Raw genomic sequence first — 20,401 nt, 5'->3', positions numbered from 1 at the left:
GCAGCGTCCCCCAGGTCTGTGGGGTTGACGTTGCACTTCTTCAGACACGTTTTCGGACTGGTCCTTATAGCGCTTCGTCTGCCCCTCTGCAGACTGCCGGAACCAGGTGTAGCTGGCCATACAGGATCTCCCGCGGCAAGCGCTCCTGAGACATTCAAATGACATGCCCGGGCTAGTGCGGTTGGGTTAGGAATGTAGGGTCAGGACTGTAGGGTCAGGACTGTAGGGTCTGTAGGGTCAGGACTGTAGGGTCAGGACTGTAGGATCAGGGTCAGGACTGTTTGGTGGGGCGGCAGGGTACCCTAGTGGTAGAGATTTGGGCTAGTAACCGAAAGGTTGCAAGTTCGAATCCCCAAGCTGACACGGTACAAATCTGTCGTTCTGCCCCTGAACAAGGCAGTTCCTAGGCCGTCATTGAAAATAAGAATTTGTTCTTAACTGACTTGCCTCGTTAAAATATATATTAAAAAAATGGTCAGGACTGTAGTGTCTGTAGTGTCTGTAGTGTCTGTAGTGTCAGGACTTTATGGTCTGTGGGGTCAGGACTGTAGTGTCTGTAGTGTCAGGACTTTATGGTCTGTAGGGTCAGGACTTTATGGTCTGTAGGGTCAGGACTGTAGTGTCGGTAGTGTCAGGCCTGTTGGGTCAGGACTGTAGTTTCAGGACTAAGGACTGTAGTGTCTGTAGTGTCAGGACTGTAGGGTCTCTAGGGTCAGGACTGAATGGTCAGGTCTGTAGGGTTAGGACTGTAGTGTCTGTAGTGTCAGGACTGTAGGGTCAGTAGGGTCTGTAGGGTTAGGACTGTAGTGTCTGTAGTGTCAGGACTGTAGGGTCAGTAGGGTCTGTAGGGTTAGGACTGTAGTGTCTGTAGTGTCAGGACTGTAGTGTCTGTAGTGTCAGGTCTGTAGTGTCAGGACTGTAGTGTCAGGACTGTAGTGCCTGTAGTGTCAGGACTGTAGCGTCTGTAGTGTCAGGACTGTAGTGTCTGTATGGTCAGGACTGTAGTGTCTGTATGGTCAGGACTGTAGTGTCTGTATGGTCAGGACTGTAGTGTCAGGTCTGTAGGGTCAGGACTGTAGTGTCAGGACTGTAGTGTCTGTAGTGTCAGGACTTTAGTGTCTGTAGGGTCAGGACTTTATGGTCTGTAGGGTCAGGACTTTAGGGTCTGTAGTGTCAGGACTGTAGTGTCTGTAGTGTCAGGACTGTATGGTCAGGACTGTAGGGTCTGTAGTGTCAGGACTTTATGGTCTGTAGGGTCAGGACTTTATGGTCTGTAGGGTCAGGACTGTAGTTTCAGGACTAAGGACTGTAGTGTCTGTAGTGTCAGGACTGTAGGGTCTCTAGGGTCAGGACTGAATGGTCAGGTCTGTAGGGTTAGGACTGTAGTGTCTGTAGTGTCAGGACTGTAGGGTCAGTAGGGTCTGTAGGGTTAGGACTGTAGTGTCTGTAGTGTCAGGACTGTAGTGTCTGTAGTGTCAGGACTGTAGTGTCAGGACTGTAGTGTCTGTAGTGTCTGTAGTGTCAGGTCTGTAGTGTCAGGACTGTAGTGTCAGGACTGTAGTGCCTGTAGTGTCAGGACTGTAGCGTCTGTAGTGTCAGGACTGTAGTGTCTGTATGGTCAGGACTGTAGTGTCTGTATGGTCAGGACTGTAGTGTCAGGTCTGTAGGGTCAGGACTGTAGTGTCAGGACTGTAGTGTCTGTAGTGTCAGGACTTTAGTGTCTGTAGGGTCAGGACTTTATGGTCTGTAGGGTCAGGACTTTAGGGTCTGTAGTGTCAGGACTGTAGTGTCTGTAGTGTCAGGACTGTATGGTCAGGACTGTAGGGTCTGTAGGGTTAGGACTGTAGTGTCTGTAGTGTCAGGACTTTAGTGTCTGTAGTGTCAGGACTGTGGTGTCTGTCGTGTAAGGACTTTAGTGTATGTAGTGTCAGGACTGTAGGGTCTGTAGTGTCAGGACTTTAGTGTCTGTAGTGTCAGGACTGTAGCATCTGTAGTGTCTGTTGGGTCAGGACTGTAGTTTCAGGACTAAGGACTGTAGTGTCTGTAGTGTCAGGACTGTAGGGTCTCTAGGGTCAGGACTGAATGGTCAGGTCTGTAGGGTTAGGACTGTAGTGTCTGTAGTGTCAGGACTGTAGGGTCAGTAGGGTCTGTAGGGTTAGGACTGTAGTGTCTGTAGTGTCAGGACTGTAGTGTCTGTAGTGTCTGTAGTGTCAGGACTGTAGTGTCAGGACTGTAGTGTCTGTAGTGTCTGTAGTGTCAGGTCTGTAGTGTCAGGACTGTAGTGTCAGGACTGTAGTGCCTGTAGTGTCAGGACTGTAGCGTCTGTAGTGTCAGGACTGTAGTGTCTGTATGGTCAGGACTGTAGTGTCTGTATGGTCAGGACTGTAGTGTCAGGTCTGTAGGGTCAGGACTGTAGTGTCAGGACTGTAGTGTCTGTAGTGTCAGGACTTTAGTGTCTGTAGGGTCAGGACTTTATGGTCTGTAGGGTCAGGACTTTAGGGTCTGTAGTGTCAGGACTGTAGTGTCTGTAGTGTCAGGACTGTATGGTCAGGACTGTAGGGTCTGTAGGGTTAGGACTGTAGTGTCTGTAGTGTCAGGACTTTAGTGTCTGTAGTGTCAGGACTGTGGTGTCTGTCGTGTAAGGACTTTAGTGTATGTAGTGTCAGGACTGTAGGGTCTGTAGTGTCAGGACTTTAGTGTCTGTAGTGTCAGGACTGTAGCATCTGTAGTGTCTGTTGGGTCAGGACTGTAGTTTCAGGACTAAGGACTGTAGTGTCTGTAGTGTCAGGACTGTAGGGTCTCTAGGGTCAGGACTGAATGGTCAGGTCTGTAGGGTTAGGACTGTAGTGTCTGTAGTGTCAGGACTGTAGGGTCAGTAGGGTCAGGACTGTAGTGTCTGTAGTGTCAGGACTTTATGGTCTGTAGGGTCAGGACTGTAGTGTCGGTAGTGTCAGGCCTGTAGGGTCTCTAGGGTCAGGACTGAATGGTCAGGTCTGTAGGGTTAGGACTGTAGTGTCTGTAGTGTCAGGACTGTAGGGTCAGTAGGGTCTGTAGGGTTAGGACTGTAGTGTCTGTAGTGTCAGGACTGTAGGGTCTCTAGGGTCAGGACTGAATGGTCAGGTCTGTAGGGTTAGGACTGTAGTGTCTGTAGTGTCAGGACTGTAGGGTCAGTAGGGTCTGTAGGGTTAGGACTGTAGTGTCTGTAGTGTCAGGACTGTAGGGTCAGTAGGGTCTGTAGGGTTAGGACTGTAGTGTCTGTAGTGTCAGGACTTTAGTGTCTGTAGTGTCAGGACTGTGGTGTCTGTCGTGTAAGGACTTTAGTGTATGTAGTGTCAGGACTGTAGGGTCTGTAGTGTCAGGACTTTAGTGTCTGTAGTGTCAGGACTGTAGCATTTGTAGTGTCAGGACTGTAGCATCTGTAGTGTCAGGACTGTAGTGTTTGTATGGTCAGCACTGTAGTGGCAGGACTGTATGGTCTGTAGGGTCAGGACTGTAGGGTCTGTCGAGTCTGTAGGGTCAGGACTGTATGGTCTGTAGGGTCAGGACTGTAGGGTCTGTCGAGTCTGTAGGGTCAGGACTGTACGGTCTGTAGGGTCAGGACTGCAGGATCAGGACTGTAGGGTCTGTAGGGTCAGGACTGTAGGGTCTGTCGAGTCTGTAGGGTCAGGACTGTATGGTCTGTAGGGTCAGGACTGTAGGGTCTGTCGAGTCTGTAGGGTCAGGACTGTACGGTCTGTAGGGTCAGGACTGCAGGATCAGGACTGTAGGGTCTGTAGGGTCAGGACTGTAGGGTCAGGACTGTAGGGTCTGTAGGGTCAGGACTGTAGGGTCAGGACTGTAGGGTCAGGACTGCAGGATCAGGACTGTAGGGTCTGTAGGGTCAGGACTGTAGGGTCAGGACTGTAGGGTCTGTAGGGTCAGGACTGTAGGGTCAGGACTGTAGGGTCTGTAGGGTCAGGACTGTAGGGTCAGGACTGTAGGGTCTGTAGGGTCAGGACTGTAGGGTCAGGACTGTATGGTCCAAGTAGTTGTATAATAGGACTGTTGCCAGTGGTTTGTGTTCAATAGTGAAGACAGGCATGCTGGGTGGAGGCTGGATCTCCATTGGCAGACCACCTCTGTCTTGGTGGTGTTGTTAGACAGTCCCATTCTGCTATAGACCCTCACTGGGCTCCGTGTGGCGCAGCGGTCTAAGACACTGCATCTCATTGCAAGAGGCATCACCGCAGGCCCTGGTTGAATCTAGGCTGCATCACATCTGTCCGTGATTGGGAGTCCCATAGGACGGTACACAATTAGCCGGGGTAGGCTGTCATTGTAAATAAGAATTTGTTCTTCACTGACTTGCATAGCTAAATAATGGTTAAATTAAAAAATATATAGATATTAAAAACCTGCTGTTACTAGGATGGACTGAAGGTCTTCCAGAGTGTGGGCCACCAGAGCACATACTGCAGCTCAAGAACCCGACTAGGTTTCCATCCATCCACGGCAACCCTGCTGCTGTCCTCTGGGTGACACATAGGAGGAAGATGTTAAAGAGGTGCCACCTCACACACACAGTGTGGTTTGTACTGGTATATTTATGAGCCAGTGCTGTTGGTTATTTACAGGTACTGTTATGCTCTATTGTAACGAGTTGTATTGGCCCTTGTTATACACTACAGTGTGTGTGTACACTACAATGCAACCCCCCCACACACACAAAAAAAAACACAGGAATTCTGGTCCTCTACTGTTCTGCAGTGACAGGACAGGCACTTCTTAGTGTTCTAGTCTACAGTGGGTCTCGCAATAGCGCGTGTGCCTCTCACCAGTGTGTGCACGTGCTCAAAGGTGTACGCCTCTCGCCTCACACAATGTGTCTCTCAATAGCGTGCTTGTGGATCTCAAAGGTGTGTGCGCTCCTCTCACATCTCCTCCACTGCTCAAGGATCAGCATTGTTCGTCGGGGATAAGGAAGAGAGGCATTCTGACTTTGTTAGGAGAGGAGAACTCCAGTGCTGTGAATATCAATGAACAGGAATCTCCATAATGGAGAGGGGTTGTCAGCAAGGTTAGGATCTGGATATGAACACTGAACAATGATACGAGTCAGTTCTGGATTCGGCAGGAAGGAAGTGCTCCATCTGAAAGGTATTGTGGGAGTTCCCGGTTGACGCACAGGACCATCACGCAACCACCCGCGTCATTCCCTGCATCCACTGTGCATGCATGCGTGTTTGTGTATGCGGGCCCTGCTTGCGTATATGTGCCTGTGTGTGTGTGTGTGTGTGTGTGTGTGTGTGTGTGTGTGTGTGTGTTTCGCATGCTAGCGTGTGTACCCTGTGTGAAGGCTATCCAGGCAGCCTGCGGGCGTGATGCTATTCTAGGTCACTGTGGGGTGCAAGGCAGCAAAGGAGACGCCATGGGGACAAAGTGGGACATGACCTCCCTCTCACCCCACCTCTACTTCCGTCCCTCCATCCCAAACTCTCTGTTCTCACACACAGGTCAGCAGTTCCATACGTGTGCCCAGTCACGCTGGCGCCCTTCCACTGGCTTAACCACGGTGGATGTGTCACCTGGCACCGGCTACAGGCACCACACTGGGCGTCAGCGCGGCATCGCTATCTCAGCGAGGCAGGAAGATGAATGGCCCTCAGGACTAGGAGCCAAAGATCTAGTTCAAATAGAGATTCATAGAGATAGCATGGCAATCAAGGGTAGAGACTGTCAGCACCTTAGACTATTCGCACTGACACGTCCAACCCTTACACGCAAGCACACACCCCCGTAACCAGCCATAAACACACACACACACACACACACACACACACACACACACACTCACGACAGTCAACGCCGCTAATCTATGTACTGTTGATTTAACTGCACTACCAAGACACTACCCACTTTATATTTGTAAATACAGTTATACTTGACATAGCACATTCAGTATCTGTACTGTATGTATTGTGTACATATCAGGATATTACTATGCATGCTAGCTCTTCTATTACTTGTGATTTTGTACTGTTGTACTGCCATGTTGAGGGAACTAGCACACACAAGCATTTCACCTTTTATACCGACTGTAAACTGTGGGGATGAATTTACATTTAGTTTGATTTTACAGTTTTGGAATCATGTTTCGTCTTCCAATGCACATACAAGGCAATCTGACTGGCTGTGCGGGTTCATCTTTTTCCAAATGGGATTTAGTGAGTGAACATACAGTACCAGCCATATTGAGAGAGAGGTCATTGTGTTGAGGGCAAATTCATTTGAATTCAATCACTTTGTTGACAGCAACCTTCCATACATATTTGCCCGTTGTAGAAATGTTCAGAAAAATGGCTTTTTGGACCAGAATGACAAAACATTCAAGAGATAAAGGTGCTCAAAGTCGACCTATTTTGCATAACCCACCTTATCATGAGACATTGATGTCTTCGTCACTGGAAAAGATCAACCGTTGAGATTGCTATAATTTAAAAGCTTACGAACAGGGTTGTCAAACAGTTTTAAATATGTATTCAATTTGAAAGTCATTTTTTAAACCTTAAATGTCTAAAAATGTCTAAACTCAAATTCTCAAACTCATATTCGCAATCGCACATGTGGTAGCTTAGATCCTATCGTACATCATCTTTTTCGAGGTTTTCGTGTTGTGCCCGTCCTTAGGTAAAGACACAGTATGCTCCAGAATACAGGGTGGGATTTTCCCTGAAGTTATTGCTGGTTGTATATGGAATATGCAATTCAGCTACTCAATGGCACAGTATCTAGAGACACAGCTATAGAGGGCTGCGGTTGTACGGGAGTGTTCAGGTGAGCTTACGCAGAGCAGGAGGAGACGGTAAGAGAAGAGCCGGGATCCAAATGGCACCCTGTTCCCTGTACAGTGCACTACTTTTAGGGTGAAAGCGATGCCCTATGTAGAGTCACACTGTAGTGCCATTTGAGGGGCACACTAGAGCGAGAAAAGAAGTGGCATCAGAGAGAGAGGGTGGCGTCACCCTCTAATGCGAGACTCGCGTTGAGGCTTCGTGACGAAGGTTGGAAACGTTTTGTGCCAGGCCCAGGTTACCAGCTTCACGCGCAGTGAGAGAGTGGAGCAGGGAACTGTCAATTATGTGTGTGTGTGTGTGTGTGTGTGTGGCGCTGAAACATTTCCTCCCTCCGTGCGACAAGACATGGCCAAGTTTCCTTTCCCTGGGAAAAAAAAATCCAAATAAACGTCACGATGGTGGAATACAGTATCAAGGGAACAGGTTTTGTGCGAGTGAAATCCCAGGGTTTGGAATGATTGTTGGAGTCATTGTGGACAAGGAGGACAACAACCCAGGGAGATGGATACACAGCCTGCAACAAATGCAAGCAGTATTTGTTTACAATGTTTCAGTTAACTATTACATTAATTCGGGCGTTTGTTCCGAACCAGGTTAGTTGCAACTGGGGTTGGAGCGACAACCTACAAGAACAGCTCTCCAGGACCATGGTCTGAGAACCCTGATTTAGACCATTCACAGGACATATGAAGTTTAAACCAAATTTTGAGTATAGCCTACTAAATAGCCTAAATGTAGGCTATTTTTGCAGCCTATTTAATTCTGGGACTGTTTATTTTTAATGAAACTATGTGTTGAATGTAAAGGTCTTGTTTTGTTACATCGGCTATATGCTTTCATTTGGTACGAAGGCTAATTTGGAGGCTCTTTTCTTTCTCAAAGCGAAGCCGCATCGCACCGCGAGAATAAGATATCGTTCTTAATTCATGGCATGGTTTCCTTTTATCCAAATGTTGAGTAGACACGCAGACAAATTCATTCATGCAGGGAAAGAGAATAGCCTAATAGCCTATTAGTCTGGAGTCATAAAGACAACGAAATAAATTTGCTGTTATTTGGAGTGTCACGTATTGGCTCTCGGAACAATTCTATGCGGGTGGATCGGTTTGCGGGGAAAAAATCTGTCCTGATGTCTACTATCGTGTGGGGCTAGGAATTGATGTGGCTGGCTTTAAAAAAAAATTTAAACAGCCATGCAGGACTCTACCAGGAAGTACCTGCGGGCAACGAGGAGACTGTGTGTGTATCACCTGCTGGGAGTGTTTGGTAACACCTGGCCCCCGACCGTGGAGCACAGACACACACAGTAGAAAGCAGGGTAAAAGAGATGGACTTTCCAGCAAAGGAGGGAGGGGGTGGGAGTAAAACAGCTCGAGCAGAACAAAAACATCTTGAAAATACAAATAAAAAGGGATTGTCCAGTACGGTGAGTCCTCAACTCCTAATGGCTTTCTACACTATGATGACATTGGATCTGGCATCTAGTATGTTCTGTTTCTCCTCCTCCCCCATAAGGCTGATGTTAGTGCTGGTGATATACCCAGGGCGTTGTTGGCGCAGTATGGTGGCCTGTGTGGCATGTCCAGTCGTGTTGTGTCACCCTGTCACAACACATCCCCGATGCCACACTGGCCACCAATTATCCCCCCTGACATGTCCCACTGTAGGCCTGTAGTGGAGGGGGAAACATCACAAACAGGATGAGAGAGAGTGGTCTGGTTTATTTTGACTCGAGCAGCAACAGGGCAGCCATAGGCTAAATTCTGGTTTTATAATCGTGTAATTGGGCACTTATGGACCCTTTTAGTTATTTGATGAATTGTAATATTTGTTATTTTAAATCAATGTCATCGTTGTGAGTGGACACAAGATATCAAGGTGAATTGCTGTGGTTGGTGTTATCTAGAGAAGACCCCTAACTGAATCACCGCCAAACCTATTTCAGATGATTTGACAGAAAACAGTGGTGTGTTCATCGTTCACTACCTCACTCAGTGTCGCTTTCAGCTCCCAGCAAACACCCCCAAGGGCGCTGGGTGTTTTTGCCAAATCAATTCTGTCTCACGAGTTTGTTCCTCTGCAGCAGGTGTCTCTATGTAGATGTTTGTGTCAAGGCAGAGTGCAGTTGAGCTGAGCATTCATTCTGAACACTGTGTCAGCCTCAGCACTTAGCACTAGGGTCTCCACCGCACTTAACCCCACACAACTGTGACTGGAAAAAGGGAGAGTGAAATGATGTTACAACACATACTCATGATTTCACACAGGCATACCAGCAGGCAGCACTTATGGGGGTCCTTCAAAAAGTGTACTCAGATGACCTAGCAGAGGTGTATAAAGTTAGTGAATCGTTTCGAGGAGAAAAACCAAGGAGATTAGGTTAGACACCGAGGGATGTTTTGAGCTGACTGTTTCAATCACTTCAGGCCTTAAAAGGAAATCCCAGTTAGAGGAGTGGACAGGTTCGTTTCCACTGGCCCACCGGGAATGATCCTGTCTAAAATACAGGGCCTCTGAGGTGAAGGTCCCCCGACAAACCCCCCCACATGCACACACACACACACATCCCTGAAACCACCAATCACCGTGAACAACCTTGAACCGGAGAAGGAAGAGCGAGATAGAGGGGACAGAAAGGTAGCTAGGCGGAAATGCGAAAGAGGGCGAGAGATATAGAGAGGGGGGGGGGGGGGTTGTGGGCGGTTTATCCGTGTTTGCTCTGTTTAGCGGCGAGCAAATATTAGCCTGTATGCTGGGCAGCCGTTCCCCTCTGCTAAGCTTCAACCTTGTGCCAACACCAACAAAGTTGAGCGAGAAAGAGCCAACTCTCTGACGGAACGATAGATAGGCCAACAGATGAATGGATGGAGGACAGGTGGCAAATTTTAAGAAAGGGAGAATAATAATGCTAATAATAATTAGTTGGGTGCTTATTTGTCCTATCTCTCAAGTGTGTATGAATATGCAGGTGTGAATTGGAACTGTGTTTTTTGCATAACCCTGAGACACCCTTGGAGAGTGGGGTCACGGCCAGGGTCGAGCAATTAGGGTTACGTGTCTTACCCAAGGCACAACGACCGATTTTCCCACCTTGTCTGTTTAGGGATTCAAACTATGAACCTTTTCGATTAAGTAGCCAGAAGCTCTAACCGCTAGGCCGCCCAAGAGAAGAGCGAGGGGGATGGAGACAGGGAAAGGGGATAATAGAAAGAAAGGAAGGGGGTGAGATGGTGAGCTCTTAAGGCTTTTGCACGGTTCTTAGATTAGCAGAAACTGAGAGATAAAAAATGCACTCCATATTATCTGATTATGGTCACAAACGAAAGTCGTTAAAAGTGTTTCTCTCTCGGCTGGACAGAGGGTATACATTTCAGTGGCGGTTATGCGTGAAATTCACCAGCCTACTTTTTGGTACTTGAGGCCTTACTGCTTTCTGTAAGGCGAGAACGGTTACTTTGCAATATTCCCTCTGCTTCGACAGTGGTCTTGGTTCATTAGACGTTTCACTATTCCCTGGTGCTTATTTAGAAAAGAACTAGCAATCGCAACTGCATAATAGTCACATCATCGCTGTTCATTGATAGTTGGTTGCCTCATATTCTACTTCTGTGTTCCAAACTTTTATTGGAATGTACAGCGTGTACATGATGTATTTGTACGATGACGAAATGCGTGGGGACAAGAAGGAAGGGACAAAGCACCCTTGTGGTCCATTGCAGTTGTTCTGCAGTGGGGCGCGGAACAGAGAGAGGACAGGGAAAGAGTAGAGGAGGGATTGCCAGACCGAAAACACTTTGTTCTTGATTTTGTCCCATTTGCTTCAATTGTGCCCGTCTGCGCGCTTCTCTTCCTCAAGCTTTTTGGTTTTTTTTTGGAGGGGGAATCGGGTGCAATTACGCATGCACGTGTGCACACACACAACGAGATTGTCTTTCCCTCACATCCTCTCTGTTGCTCAAAACCCACACACACACACACACACACACACACACACACACACACACAAACAGTAGAAACGGTTGAAAACACATGGAAAATGAATTTCTTTGTGTAAAGAAGAGTTGATCAATTTGGCACTCCTCCTTCTCTCAGTCTCTTTGTCTTCCTCATGCTTTCATCTCAAATTGCACCCATTAAACCTTTTGTTAATTATTCCCCAGGTGCATTTTGTTCAATTCCCACTATTTGCTCGAATCGAGTGTGCCCCCCCCCCCCCCGGAGGCTCACACACATGGCACACAGAGAGCACACCGCACAGAGAAATCGTTAGCAGTTCCTTTCTCTGTTCGCAGCATATCACTCCAGCGCATGAGGTGAAGACGAGTGGGATCCTGCCAAGTCCCATGCAACACCACCACTCAATCCTGTAGCAGGTCCATAGGGAAGGAGGGAGAGGGGGACTGGAGAGAAACAACGATGGCTGCTGTGAAACAGACATGGAATAGAGAGAAAGAAAAGGCCCATAGCTTCCTAAATGGCCACTAGCTACACTACATCATTTTAGTCATTTAGCAGGACGGTCTTATCCATTGTCTCTATTATTTCTTCTTCATCTCCAGGAGCCATTCAGTCCAGTGGAAGCTGGTGGGAGGAGCTACAGGCAGGCACATTGGAATGGCTGGAATGGAATGAAAGGAAAGGAGTTAAACCTGTGGTTTCCGTATGTTGGATGCCGCTCCACTCATTCCAGCCATCACAATGAGCCCGTCCTCCTATAGCTCCTCCCACCTGCCTCCTCTGACTCAGTCACACAGTGGACGGACTAGAAACCACTGTGTCTAACCGAGAAAGTTAGACACAGTGATACTCCGAGAGGAGCTGAGGGTTCTTAATCTTGCTCCGTCTCTGCTCTTTGATTGGGTTGGAGGTGCCTCTTGATTTTGAGTCATGGCTGCGCCGACGTACGCCAATCTGTCATAACTTGAGATTTCAACAACTCCAGGCTAAGGAGTTGAAAGGGGAGGCTGAGGGCCATGTAGACTGATAGCTGAGTTGATCATTTACACTGTCACAACGTCAAAAGTCCCCTCGACATCCGCCACGCTGATCCCCCTCAGGGGTGCGTGCTCAGCCCCCTCCTGTACTCCCTTTTCACTCATGACTGCACGGCCAGGCACGACTCCAACACCATCATTCAATTTGCCGATGACACAACAGTGGTAGGCCTGATCACTGACAACAATGAGACAGCCTATATAGGGAGGAGGTCAGAGACCTGGCCATGTGGGGCCAGGACAACAACCTCTCCCTCAACGTGATCAAGACAAAGGAGATGATTGCGGACTACAGGAAAAAGAGGACCGAGCACACCCCCATTCTCATCGACAGGGCAGCAGTGGAGCAGGTTGAGAGCTTCAAGTTCCTTGGTGTCCACATCACTAACAAACTAACATGGTCCAAGCACACCAAGACAGTTGTGAAGCGGGCACGGCAAAAGCTATTCGGCAAAAGCTTTGGCATGGGTCCTCAGATCCTCAAAAGGTTCTACAGCTGCACCATCGAGAGCATAACTGCCTGGTATGGCAACTGCTCGGCCTCTGACCATAAGGCACTACAGAGGACAGTGCGAACGGCCCAGTACATCACTGGGGCCAAGCTTCCTGCCACCCAGGACCTCTATACCAGGCGGTGTCAGAAGAAGGCCCTAATAATTGTCAAAGACTCCTGCCACCATAGTCATAAACTGTTCTCTCTGCTGCCACACGGCAAGCGGTACCGAAGCGCCAAGTCTAGGTCCAAGAGGCTTCTAAACAGATTCTACCCCCAAGCCATAAGACTCTTGAAGACTCTAGTCAAGGCTCTAGCCATAAGACTCCTGAACCTCCCTCTCCACACCACTGCCACTCTCTGTTGTCGTCTATGCATAGTCACTTTAATTAACTCTACCTACATGTACATACTACCTCAACTAACCGGTGCCCCCGCACATTGACTCTGTACCGGCACTCCCCTGTATATATTGTTATTTTTTACTGCTGCTCTATTAATTACTTGTTACTTTTATCTCAGATTCTTATCTGTATTTTTTTGAAACTGCACTGTTGGTTAGGGGCTGGTAAGTAAGCATTTCACTGTAAGGTCTCCACCTGTTGTATTCGGCGCATGTGATTAATACAATTTGATTTGACATGGCTGAGTGAGTGGGAGAGGATTGCGGGCGTCAAGTGGTGATCTGTCATTCTATTTGTTGTAAGGATTCTAAGTTGTCACACACACACACACTCGTACACATGTAAAGTACTAATCTCGAGTGGATATAATCTGTCGCAACAGGATGGAATGTGTAGGATAATGAGCAGCAGTCGTTCTGGTGTTTGGGTTTTCGTCACCGATTACGTGGTCCTACCAAGCGTGGGGCGAAGGCGGTGCTTAAACTACGTCTGCTTCACACGTGTGCACCCAGAACTTAATCACGCAGCTGACCAAATTACGCAGGATTTTAGTTCTGGTTGTGATTAATACAGTACACGCACACACATCGAACGCAGACACACCGACTGTACACACACATACTAACTTTACATGCACACGAAGCCACACACATGCCGTACACGTGCACGTCCACACACACACACGTACCCAAATACTCAGACACACACTCAGAGAAACGAACACACGCAAACCCTGACATTTTGATCCGTGTCGGGAGCTCCAAGCCTGTCTCACATGATCACACACACGCTCTGAGACAGAACACAACCAGCATGTCAGCCATTCGACACATCCCACTTCTGCTGTGTGTGTTCAGGTGAAGCCAAGCCGCAGGGCAAACTCTGAATAGTCAACAAACCCCGAGCGCCACGCACACACACACACACACACACCCACAAGCATGTATGCACACTCAGGCACGACAAACACACACATCGACACACCCTCTGAGTGTGTCCATCAACCCTCTGCCACATATCTTTCTAAACACAACCACCCGCCATGGTGGTCCCCACTGCATCAGCAACCTCCACTCAATGACGCAGGCGTTCTTTCATGTTTGTTTATTGGCTTCAGTATTTCTGTGTGTGTTCATCATATGACCGTGTGTGTGTGTGTGTGTGTGTGTGTGCTTTCATATTAGGTGTGTCTGAGAGGGTTCTGACCTACAGGGCCAGTGGTCATGAGCTGAAAGACATCATCAATCCCCAGTCTCACTGGCTCAGATCACCAGTACCCAGCAGTAATGATCCAACTGTGTGTATGCACGTGTGCTCTGTGCTGGGGGTCAAGGACTGACACTGGAGGGAATGAATGGTGGAAGGCTGAGGGTCGGCAAGACTGTCGCGATTAAGTTCCTGTTTATTATGACTGTACAGAGAGATGCGTTTCGATTAGAGCAATTAGCATAAATGTTGTATTGGAATGATTAGTATAAATGTTGCTGCACCACCTCAGATCAGTGGCAGGGGAAGTATAGCACATCTGGGCATGCCTAGTGTGACTCATGGAAGTCAGGTTGTCCCACATACACACTCTCTCGCTATCTTTCAACCCCCCCCACACACACACACACACACTAGTATCGTTTCTCTCCCTCCCAGCCTCTCTGACAGATTGATTTGTAACGAAATAGGATCCTTTATCATAGCCTGAGTTTCATGTCGTTGTCTCACAGAGCAGGGGCTGGTTAGACGCTGAAGCACTGACTGTAAGAGATATGGGGAAGGGAGAGAATGAGAGAGAGATAAAGCGCTATTAAGATGAGGAGATGGGGGCAACTTTCTCAAGGTGACTGCCGCAGATTACTGCAAACACATACAAATGAGGCGGACTGTGCCGAGCGGAGAGAGTGAAGAAGAGAGAGAGGTGGGGTGGGAGGGAGGGATAGAGAGTTGGATGGGGGGGATAAGGGGGAGGGGGAGAGAGAGAGTTGGATAGAGGGGAGGGAGAGAGAGTTGGATGGGGGGAGAGGGGGAGGGAGATTTGGATGGGGGGAGACAGGGGGGAAGGATAGGCACACTCACATTCCAGACAGGAACCCCTTTTGTCACACGCCCCTCGTTTCCCCAACCGCCGCCGCCCAAATCCAAATCACACGTGTGGCGTTGTCAGCCCCCCATTATCTGGAGGACCTGTACCACACACCCTGTGGTCTACCGGGTGGAAAACATCAGTCAGAGACGGTCCTTGATGTGGTTTAGCCGAGCTGTGAATGTAAAAAGGGTTTTTAGCTGCTGGTATACAGCCTCATCTTACATAACAACCTATTCCTTGTGGTTACGTAACACTGCTGTAGTTTCTGACTGAGAGAGAGAGAGACGGAGATGAACCATCCTAAAACAGCAGCCCCTGACTAAATCAATCCCTCATATGTTCGGATTAGCCTCATGCATTCATTATCATTATCATTATGCCACAGTATACAATGTCACGTAAATATGGCATTGTATACTATATCAATCCAGCCCTGGGGTGAAACGATATGACCCCTATCTTATGTGAATGGAACATTTTAAGAATGGAAGGTTCTGATCAATGAAACCCCTTCATTCATATTTACAGGCCAATTTATCCACATACCTAATTCCAGGCTGTATCTCTTGGTTTTCCATTGATTCTACTGAAAAACATAAATTCCGCTGAATTATTCCTTAATAATGAATAAACAAAATTACTGGCATTCTCTACCAATCCGCCATTAACCTCCCTGGCAGTTTTCTGGCAGTCGTGATTGGCTCCTTCATTCATCCTTCCACGTCTCGTCTGGCATCACGCTTAGACTGGGGAGAATGAAGAGATGGAGTAGCGGAGGGGGGAGATGAAGATAGGGGGATGAGAGAGGAGACCGTTGTTCTATCCATGAGCCACTTAGAAAATAACGCAGGAAACAAATCCCTGAAACGTAGCAATCCTTTCTCTCTTTGTCAGTTTTTACCCCCCCCCCTCTCCTTCTTAATTGACTATACCGATATGTTTAGTGGGGGGAGAAAAGCCATCTTGACATCTTCAAAAGACTCTTTGATCACAGTGCACCTCAAGGCCCTTGAAGATCGTCAAGGTTCCCGATTTTCGTTTTTTTTTTAATCATGCAGTGTTGCTATTTCGCTCTCTCCGTGCTCCTTGCTCCATATCCTTCACATCCCCTCTCTACCGTGCGCACTTTCTCTCTCTTCTTGTCTTTCTCTCACCCTTTCGTTTTAGTCTGATCGACGGTAAGCCTTCTTGGAGGCTGACTGATAACCCTAGCACACGCTAACACCCGCACACACACACACACACACACACACAGGGGCCTCGGTCTGGTACTCCTCATTCACATTCCCATCCGTATGCCCAGCTTACCTCAACCACACTCACACGCTGCAAGGTCATGTCCAAATATCCCCTCTGAAATGCTCTATGTAGCCTAGTTTTTTTAAACTTCTACTCTTCCCATTTCTGATACCAATGTACTATTGCTTGAAAGGTTTTTACTAGTCAGATCAGGCGGTCAGGAACGACACCCTTCTTATAACAGGAACACCTTCATCTAAAACCCTACTGGACACAAAGTGAAGGCATAAAGACAAAAAGTTAAAGAGTTACGCAACCACACTTGGAGACTTGTGGATCCTCCGGAATCTGCCGGAAGCTTTTAACTCTAATTTGTAGCCCACCCCAGAGAGCTGTGTAGTAACTCCACCCTGGGGTGGGGGGGGGGGCTCCTTAGGCCTTCTCTATACCATCCCAGGGCTTTGATTGTTTCATTGAAGTCATTAGCAGGATGTGATGGTACATCTCCCCCCTAGGTTTAAATCAGTGGCTAATTGAAAAGCATCCATAAAGCCAACAGGACTCCGGTCCCTCCAAGACCACAACGGCCCCCCCTGCCGATCCACATGATTGACCCAGCTAACTAACAACTGGGACTGGCACAATAAAAGCCAAGCAATAGTGCCCATTAGACTCCCGGTTAAAACAAATTAGGAGACGTCTTAACTGTTTTTTAAGCTTTTCATGTTTTAAAAGACATTTGATTTTTAATGTTGGTTACCACAGTGCCGTACCTAAGCCATCCTCCCTTTCCCCCCTCTCCATTAATTTCACGGCTACTGTATGTGCATGACTGCTCCCAGTCATAGGGGATTGTGGGCCTTTTTTTCTTCCTGAGATATTTTGCTTAAGGGAACGGCCATTAAAATGATATTACGGCAACACAGAAATCGTCTTTAAAAAATAAAAAAAACAGCGATTCCCGTCGGCTGCTTTGTGTAAGGGGGTCGACACATTCCCCAGTGCAGGCGAGAGAGAAGAAGCCCTAATGTTGCGGAACATAAATGCTAATCTCTCTGTAAATATCTCTTTCCCTGTGCGCTTCCCCCTCCGCTAATACCCTAATACTAGGGATTCATTTCCCAAAGAAAATGATTGTCTAGTGGAAAATGTAATTAGTTCTCGAGGAAAAAAGGTAACGCAATTAGTGTTCGCACTTTATTGTGGGTGGGCAGTGGTGAGGCAAGAGAAGTGCTTACCTACTGTTTACTGCACTGCGTTAGCATTTGGCTACCTCCGCAACTTAGGATTTTTTCCCCTCCTCTGGGAGTAAAAAAAAAGATGGTGTGATCATTAAAGGGACGTCATTTCTGTTTGTTTGTTATTTGTTCTTATTAATCAATAGTGGGTTTAGATACGAGAAGCCAGGCAGCCCTATACGGAGTCTCTGGTCATTCAATAACGTTCATTGATTGATAAAGTGCCAAGGAGCCGTGTGTCCCCTGAGGACTTATGCTTGACGTCCCTAAGGGGCTTAGGTCATCACTCCAAAGTTCCTTTGTAAATGTCAACAAACTCAATGGATATTTTAATTCCACTGTATTTAAGCCTCAGCGATCGTAGGTGCGGCGGCTAGCACCGTCAAACACAGGCGCCTATTCAAATTGAACCAGGTTTATTATCCTGACAGACAGTTTGACTGATACATTTGGCTAAGCCTCTGTTGATCCTTTAAAGGTATTAATCACGCTCTGAACACATCCAGTGACACCACCATTTGAGCACACTTAATCGTCCCTGTCACCCGAGCGCTCTCCTCATTAAATAGCATGGCTGTTTTATCCCGGCGAGGTGCGTGTTCGATAATTGTGACCGTGATTACACAACTCATCAATTTTACATCCCAACCTCTCACTCCTATTTACTCAATTAACTTGATACTTTAGTCCCTGTAACATTTTAGCAGCTTTTCAAAAAATATTCCTAAAACATTTAATGGAGCATGAATTATTAAAACATTGCTGTAAGCTAAAGCCATAGCTGAACCTCACAATATTGTGGCACGCGGAGAAGGTTTTTCAACTAAATAAATGCACATAGCTAATTAGATGAAGCGATCAATGGAGATAATGGCGGAGAAGGGGTCTAGAGCAGAGCAATAGCGGCATGCACTGCGATCCCCGCAGCAAACGAGTTTGACCTCTCGTGTCAAACCAGGAAGTGCTGTTGGAAAAAGGCACGGACAAGCGGCCAATGGGAAGGGCACCGGCTGCCATTAGATAGTCACAGCAGTGAACACGCACAACAGAAGCGACACTCTAAGAAAACAAGTGTTCCAAAGTGGTTCTTTGGCTGTCCCCCATAGAAGAACCCTTTTTGGTTCCAGGTAGAAGTCTTTTGAGTTCCATGTAAGAACCCATCCACATCGAACTCAAAATGCTTCTCCTTTTGGGATCTAGATAGCAACTTTTTGGAGTGAAGAGTGGAGGAGTCTCTGTCTGTAGTGTATCGTGTTTCTACCTTTCCCTCCCTCCCTCCCCCCCCCCCTCCCTCCCTCCATCCCCTCATGGCAGCCAGAGTAACTCTGGAAATGACTTTGACCTTTCCTGGGGACTGAGGACAGGAGAGGACGAGAGGCGCAGGAGGAGGGTAAAAGAGGGAGCGAGGGACGGGAGAAGTGGAGAGAGAGAGAGATGTGGGTGGGGGTAGAATGTAATAAACTCAAAGCAGTAGGAGGCTGTCAACACTAATAGATGCGAGAGGGGAGGGGGTTAAGAGGGTGATGAATGCTAAAGGTGGAGGAGTCCTCAACAAGTAGTCCATTCTTCATTCATTCTTCACGCATGACTGAACACCGTTACGCCCCACCCGTGATCAGAACACACACTGGAGCATTGGCCACTGCACTGTACTTGTCATACTGTAGAGTGTATATGTTGAACACTGTTTTAAACTTGATGGAAATATAATGGCATATTTGAATAGCCCTTTCATTTATTATGTTTAGTGGACGTGGTTAACTCCATCCTAGACCTAAAGGTGATGTGGTTGACAGCACCCAGAGCTAATGCCAACTGTAGGCTTTAGCTTAGCGGGCTAACATGGTTTAAAGTAGCATCCGATGACCTTTGACCTGGGTTCGAAGTCTGCTTGGTCCTATCCAGAACCCGGACACACCTTTCACCGATCCACACTTGAGCAGAGATGAAAGACGTCGTCTCCCGCTAAGCTCCCTTTTCTCTCTCTTTCCTGCTAGGAACGAGGAAGGATTGGCGTCATCTTCAACGTGGGAACGGACGACATCGCCATCGAGGAGAGTGCAGTGGCGGTGAGCGACGGCAAATACCATGTGGTGCGCTTCACGCGCAGCGGCGGCAACGCTACCCTGCAGGTGGACAGCCAGCCCGTTATCGAACGCTTCCCCACAGGTAGGACCACCGGGATGGATGGAGGGAGGGACAGTGGAGGGACACAACAGGGCTACAGTACAAGTCGATCTAAAGGAATACAGTGGAAAGAGAGAGAAAGTGAGAGACTCAAAAAAACATGGTTGTTTTTATTTATGGTTAATTAAGTGGCATAGGTAGAATCCCGTACGGGATTCAAACGCACAACCCAATACTTATTATCTGTCAAATTTAAGCCTTTTTTAAATTTAAGCCTTTCCCCACAGAGGAAAATACAATATCTATGTACCTCCGTGTAAACGCTTCATACATATTTAGTGTACACTTGCATACTTTCCAGGCAATTAAGGCCGAGAGAGAGAGCAGTGATTGTCCTTAGGCAAACAACCTCACGTCTACGTGGGCTGAAAACCCACCAGCAGGCCAGAATATAGCTGTCTCACTGGCTGTAGCTGGCTGTATTTGGGGGGGTAGTAATGTGGATATAGCCACTGGACGTGTAGGCCTGCCGGGGCAGGGTTGGATGGAGGTACAGTTAGAGCTTTATGCCTCAATGCTAGAGCTGTGTGTAGGTGGCTGGAGGGAAACCTCTGGCTCTCGAACACACACATACAGAAAGACGCACACACACATAAGAACACACACACACCTATGACTCAGCAGATGAGTATGACACCCAACAATGTCATATATCATCATGATTATATACAATAAAACATGTAACAATCCCTTTAATATGCTGGTTATATTATGAGGGTATTTGTTGCCAATTCAAAAAGTCTCACTTGGTGTCTCTCTCCGCTGTTTTCTACTGTATTCATCTCAACTCCACCTCCACAATGGTTATTCCAAGGAAGACATTTTCTGCTTCTGATCCCTGATCATACTGAGCTTGATCTGTTCACGCTAGTAGAACCACTACCCTAGAAGGCAAGGAATGGGTTAATTGTCTTTGTAATAATTATTGTTTTCTTA

The 20,401-nt window shown here is 47.5% G+C and overlaps 1 protein-coding gene across 7 annotated transcripts in view; it reads left to right on the top strand.

The window, feature by feature from the left end:
- LOC135510695 (neurexin-2-like) overlaps window positions 1-20,401 on the top strand; it is a 977,907-nt gene that overhangs the window by 886,494 nt on the left and 71,012 nt on the right. For all 7 annotated transcript variants that reach the window (XM_064931818.1, XM_064931817.1, XM_064931819.1 and 4 more), the window contains one exon: window positions 19,276-19,447. In XM_064931818.1, the coding sequence (XP_064787890.1) occupies window positions 19,276-19,447 (172 nt within the window). The remainder of the gene's footprint in view (window positions 1-19,275; window positions 19,448-20,401) is intronic.

The sequence above is a fragment of the Oncorhynchus masou genome, chromosome 23 (assembly GCF_036934945.1).
Source record: "Oncorhynchus masou masou isolate Uvic2021 chromosome 23, UVic_Omas_1.1, whole genome shotgun sequence".
Lineage (NCBI taxonomy): Eukaryota > Metazoa > Chordata > Actinopteri > Salmoniformes > Salmonidae > Oncorhynchus > Oncorhynchus masou.
The sequence above is the reverse complement of the archived record's forward strand: the minus strand, read 5'-3'. Positions and strand labels throughout refer to the sequence as shown.